This window comes from Cervus canadensis, chromosome 18, assembly GCF_019320065.1.
Source record: "Cervus canadensis isolate Bull #8, Minnesota chromosome 18, ASM1932006v1, whole genome shotgun sequence".
Taxonomy (NCBI): domain Eukaryota; kingdom Metazoa; phylum Chordata; class Mammalia; order Artiodactyla; family Cervidae; genus Cervus; species Cervus canadensis.
Window position 1 is genome coordinate 17,069,687 of NC_057403.1, and position 6,000 is coordinate 17,075,686.

At 42.0% G+C, this 6,000-nt stretch overlaps 1 protein-coding gene across 1 annotated transcript in view; it reads left to right on the forward strand.

The window, feature by feature from the left end:
* ZNF233 (zinc finger protein 233) overlaps positions 1-5,462 on the forward strand; it is a 13,865-nt gene extending 8,403 nt beyond the window's left edge. The window contains 9 exon segments of the mRNA XM_043437120.1: positions 221-314; positions 2,026-2,133; positions 2,135-2,350; positions 2,352-2,432; positions 2,434-2,637; positions 2,639-2,726; positions 2,728-3,101; positions 3,103-3,209; positions 3,212-5,462. Of these exon segments, the coding sequence (XP_043293055.1) occupies positions 221-314; positions 2,026-2,133; positions 2,135-2,350; positions 2,352-2,432; positions 2,434-2,637; positions 2,639-2,726; positions 2,728-3,101; positions 3,103-3,209; positions 3,212-3,726 (1,787 nt within the window). The 3' untranslated portion in view covers positions 3,727-5,462.
* The last annotated feature ends 538 nt before the right edge of the window (positions 5,463-6,000 follow it).

The window sequence follows — 6,000 nt, forward strand, 5'->3', positions numbered from 1 at the left end:
TTATTTTTTTTAAAGTAGATAATGGTTAGGATTCAGTCACTTGTTTCAGTGATATGCATCCGTTTATTTGCGTGCCCAATCACAACAGAAGAGGTATTTATTACAACAGGTCATGATCAGAATTTGGAAAAATACTGCTGAGAGTGCATGAAGATCGTAGTATTGGAATTAAAAATTTTGCTTTTATTCACCTTACACATGTATGGTTACTTTTTCCCAGGATATCAACCCTTCACATTAGATATAATACTCCAGTTGGGGCGAGAAGAGCAGCTTTGGGTGATGGAGCCAGACACCCGCGGAGACGAGTGTTCAGGGGAGAACCATGGAGTCTGAGCCCTTGCAGCTCACAGAGAGGGGTGCTCAGTGGGTCTCACTGTGCCCTCCTCCTGCAGACAGCTCACGAGTAGAGAATAAACCCGTGTGATGAAAGGATTATTTCAGAACACAGTTCATCTTCTGATGAATGTCTAATTTAAGTTTAGTTTCTGTATACCTAATTAGTCATCTGTTGCTGTATGACAAATTATTCTTAGATTTCTCAGCTTAAAACTATAGACATCACAGTTTCTGTGCATCAGGATTCTGGGGGCAGCCTCGCAGGATGGTTCTGGCTCACGATCTCATAAGATCTCAAGTCTGCCAGAGCTGCGGTCCTCTGAAGGCTTGATGGGCCTGAAAGACGCTTCCAAGATGCTTCTCATTCACAGAGTTGTTGGCAGGAGGCCTCAGTTCTACCCTGGCTTGACAGGAGAGGAGGCCTTAGTTCATTGGCAAACAGCCCTCTCCCTGAATGTTCTCAAAACACGGCAGCTAGTTTTCCCAAGGTACTTGCACCCAAGGGATTAGAAGGCAGAAACTACAGTGTCTTTTATGGGATAATCTTGGAAGTGACGTACCAGCACTTCTGCCATATCCTATTTGGTTTCGCAGACCAATCCTGATAAGTTGTGGACGGGACTTCAATAGGGTTTTCATATCAGGAAGCAGGGATCATTGGGGGCTGTCTTATGTGCTGGCTACCACAGCACCTATTGGTTATTTGCTGATTCATATCTACAAAACCTGGAAGATAATATTAGCCATTCAGGCTTATCAGAAAATCCAGCCAAATTTAGCAGCAGTAATTATCATAGGATTTTTTACTGCCATAGGATGTGTCAGCTAAGGGAATAAGTTTTCTAGTTTTTTTCCTAATTGCAATGTTCATTAGTTGAATATTATATATTCAGACATCATTAAAATAAAGAGGAACTCTCTCAAATCTAGCTTATGTATTGTGCTTGTGCTCAGTCATCTCCAACTCTTTGTGACCCCATGGATGTAGCCCTCTGAGCTCCTCTGCCCATGGGATTTCCCAGGCAAGAATACTGGAGTGGGTTGCCATTTCCTTCTCCAGGGGATTTTCCCCACCCAGGGATCGAACTCACATCTCTTGCATCTCCTGCACTGGCAGGAGGATTCATTACCACTGTGCCACCTGAGAAGCCCAGCTTATGTATTAACATGTGCATTTAGTGGCTAAATTAAGGAAAATGAAGTTATCATCTCATGGGTTCATTATCAGGACAGAGGAGATGTCTCCCACTGCAAATATATTCTTTTCACTTTTGCTGAGAACGTCCCATGCTCTGTAGCACTGTGTTTCTCATTTTGACCTCATGCATAAGTCTCGGCATATTAGTTCCTTTTTTAAAATTTAATTTTATTCATTCATTTATTTATTTTTAGGCCATGCCATGCAGCATGTGGGAACATCTTAGTTCCCCAACCAAGGGATTTAACTGATACCCACTGCATTGGGAATGCAGAGTTTTAACCACTGGACCACCAGGGAAGTCCCATCAGTATACTACTTCTAAAGGAGTCTCATTATTACCTCTTTGTTTCCATAGGCATGATAAAATTAGGAATCCAGCTGAATGATCCACTGGTTGAATAGGATCTCCCAATACAGTTGACCTGTGAAATATCTTATATCCCTGAACTTGCCCTCAGTTTCATCTCTGAATTTTTTATCCTTCTAGGACACAGGAATCAAAATGAAATAGAGACTCTTCAAGAAGTAGAACTAAGACACCTTTTGCATGAAGGCCTTATGTGTGGGCAGATATGGGAACAAACACAAATAAATTAACCAGGACTCAATAATAGGTCTGCAAGGCAAGAAGTCCAGATTGCTAAAACAAGTTGATTCCTCCTGTTGGGTGCGGGCAGGAGAATCTGCTGAGGTTGCTGAAGATGAGAACTGTGTGGGAAAGCTTCAAGGGGAGAGTTTTAATAGTGTCAGCAATCAAGAGCTTCAAATTCAGACCTCCTGAGATTTCTGGAGGAAAATGGATCTGAGAGAGTCAGAATTATTAGAGTAGGTATCAGCAAATTGACATAAAAAATAAACTGTGGCCATGTGATCATTGCATCATGAGAATGATCTCATCATCATGGTGATCAGGAAATACACAAAAGCAAGATGGCATTTGGCAACAATAATTGTGGAAAAGACTTTGTGAGGAACACATCCCAGCATAGCATCATCCACTCAGAAGGTCAGATCTCTGGTGAGAATGGAAAAGGCATCAACCTTGGCTCTGATCTTGAACTTCAGCAGCAGCTGCAAGTAGGAGAGGAACCCCATGTGTAGTGAGTATGGGAAGGGCTTGGGTCAGAGCTCACATATGCAAACCCACCAGAGAGCCAACCCAGGGGAGAAAGCTTACAGATGTCTAGGTGTGTGCTGACTGCTTCAATCAGAACTCCTCCCTTCCTGCTGATGAGCCCATTCACCCCAGGGTGGATCTGTATAGATGTGGCAGGTATAGGAAGGGATTCAGTCATGTCTTAGACCTCAACAGTTGCTGTGTGGACAACACTGAAGAGAAATCTTGGAAATGTGAACTGTGTGGTAAAGGCTTCAATAAGATATCACAACTTCAAGCCCATCAAACAGCCTATCCTGAAGACAAAACATCCAAATGGAAGACATGTGACAGGATGTTCAGCCAGTGTTCTGGTCCTCTTCAGAAAGTTCACACTGGAGAGAAGCCATATAAATGTGAGGTATGTGGGAAAGACTTCAGTAAGGCCTTATACCTTCAAGCCCATCAGAATCCATACCAGGGAGAAGCCCTACAAATGTGATGTATGTGATAAGAACTTCAGCTGGAATTTCCATCTTTAGGCCCATCAGAGAGTGCACACAGGAGAGAAACCCTAAAATGTGATATGTGTGGCAAGGACTTCAGTTAGATTTCCCATCTTCAGGCCCATCAGAGAGTCCACATAAGGGAGAAACCCTACAGATGTGATACGTGTGGGAAAGGCTTCAGTCAGAGCTCACATATTCAAGACCACCAGTGGGTCCACACCCGAGAGAAACCCTACATGTGCGATGTGTGTGGGAATGGTTTCAGTTGGAACTCGCATCTTCAAGCCCATCAGAGAGTCCATACAGGGGAGAAACCCTACAAATGTGAAGAATGTGGGAAAGGCTTCATCTGGAACTGATGCCTTCACATTCATCTGAGTATCCACACAGGAGAGAAACCCTGTAAGTGCAGCATGTGTGGGAAGAGCTTCAGTCAGAACTCCCATCTTCATTGGAGGGTCCATACAGGAGAGAAACCCTACAGATGTTTTGACTGTGGTAAGGGCTTTAGCAAGAGTTCTTGTCTTCAGGTTCATCAGAGAGTCCATAGTAGTGATCAGTCCAGTACACATGACAAGTGATAAAAATTTCTTCAGAACTGAGACGTGACATTTTCATCAGAAAACCCACACAGCAGGGGATATTTATAAAATGTTGTATTTTAAGAATTCAGGAGGGAGCTGTACTTTTTACAGTCATCTGAATTCCAGTGAGGGGACCTACTTGTTGTATGAGTATGGCTAGTGTGTCCAACAGAGACCAAAATGTTACAGTTTTCAAGAAAACATACAGCAGAGAAACCCTGTAAGGATGGTGCAGTGGGTTTCAATCAGAACTTTCACATTCAATGGAATCTACACAGAGGAAGCTTTACAATTAGAAGTGCTCTTAGGACTTTAGCAAAAGTATAGTGATGGACACAACAAAATCCATTTCCACTAGAATGTAGATTTCATAGGGACAGGAAATCTGTTTGCTGCTATACAGTCATGACCGGGCACCAGTGCCAAACATAGCAGGTGCCCTGGAATTTGTATCACTCGAAGGATAGGAAAACCTACTACAAATAGAACAAACATTTGAAAATTTTAGTGCACTCAATCCCAGTTAATCACAATAAATTGTACTAGGAAAAAGATTCTTAGAAGAGGCCTTAAAGATTAATTCAAAGAAATGATCATTTAATAAAGATACATAAAATCATGCAATCTGCAATTTGAATGTTAGATTTTTTTCCATTGCATTCTGTCCTGCTTAGCTTCACTTTACAGGCAGAAAAGGACCCAAGTTTTTATCTTACCAGTTAAGACTTTGTCTGGACAGTGTACCATCAGTCATTTGTATTGTAAGTTTCATTATTTTTCTTTTATTGGGCCCTTGGTGACAGGACCAGACTGAATGAAACAGAGAAAGTTGGTTTTCTTTCCATAAAATTTTGTGGCAAAGAGTGTACAAAAGGGGGAAACATATTTCGTTTGTTTGCTTTTTTTACAAAAGGGGGAAACATATTAAAACGTGCATTCTGGATGCTGCACTAAGCTATTAAGGCACAGAGTGTTTTGAACACTACTCTGTGCTTCTCAGATGCTTTCAAGTTTGCTTGGTCGAATGGTTTACTCAGGTGTACATTTACTGGAGGCTTTCCACCATTGTTTTATTGAAGTATAGTTAATTTACAATGTTGTATTACTCTCAAGTGTTCAGCAAATTGATTCATGTATATATTGGTATATTCTTTTTCAGATTCTTTTCCCCTATAAGTTATTACAAAATAGTGAGTAGAGTTCCCTGGGCTATACAGTAGAACCTTGTTGTTCTCACAGTTTCTTCTGGGCCTTACCTTCCAGGACACTGGATACTTAAATTCTATGCTATCGCAAGTTTCATGTTACCAAAGAAATCCAGGGCCACCACCAGACCCTGGGGTGGGCTGCTCAGAACTCCTGGTGGTTTATAACCATTAGGATGTTCTCAATTGCAAGAAACAGGAAACTCAACTCAAACTAGCTGAGAGAATAAGGGAGATTATGTACTTAATTCAAAATCTTTTCCAGATAAGCCCAACATCTGAATTGGTATTAATGTCTGTTAATTGTTTTTTCTCATTCAAGTTCTGATTGTTCTGGTTCTTGGTAAGATGCATGACTTTTTTCTTTTCTTTTCTTTTTGTATACTGGATACTTAGGGTATAATGCTTTGGACCCTATTTGATATTTTGTGGAAGGAAGTCACCTCTTTAGGTGTAGTACACAGGTCTAAGGGCTTCCCAGGTGGCTCAGTGGTAAAGAATCCACCTGCAGTGCCGGAGCCACATGAGATGTGGGTTCAATCCCTGGGTCAGGAGATCCCCTGGAGGAGGGAATGGCAACCCATCCCAGTATTCTTGCCTGAGAAATTCCATGGACAGAGGAGCCTGCCAGGTTATATTCCATTGGGTCACAAAGAGTCGGACATGATCGAAGCAACTTAGCGCACACACACACACACGCCAGGTCTTAGTTGTGGCATGTGGGATCTACTTCCCTGAAGTTGAACCCAGGGCCCTTGCATTGGAAGTGTGGAGTCTTCGCCACTGGAACACCAGGGAAGTATTCCCCCATATTCAGTTTAAGTGATATTCCTCAAGTCTACTTAGTTTATACCCAGGATGGAGGATTTACTGTGAGTAGGGGTGGAAAGAGCTCCAGAGAGATCAAATACCTTTATATTCACTAGAGTCCATGAGAGGAGAAGTCCTACAAGTGCTGTGTGTGTGGAAACGATATTGCATAGAGCTGAGTTTTCACACTCATCTGAGGGTTCTTCCAGTAGATGAATCCTGTAAATGTAATGAATGAAACAGCCATGAAGGTGAT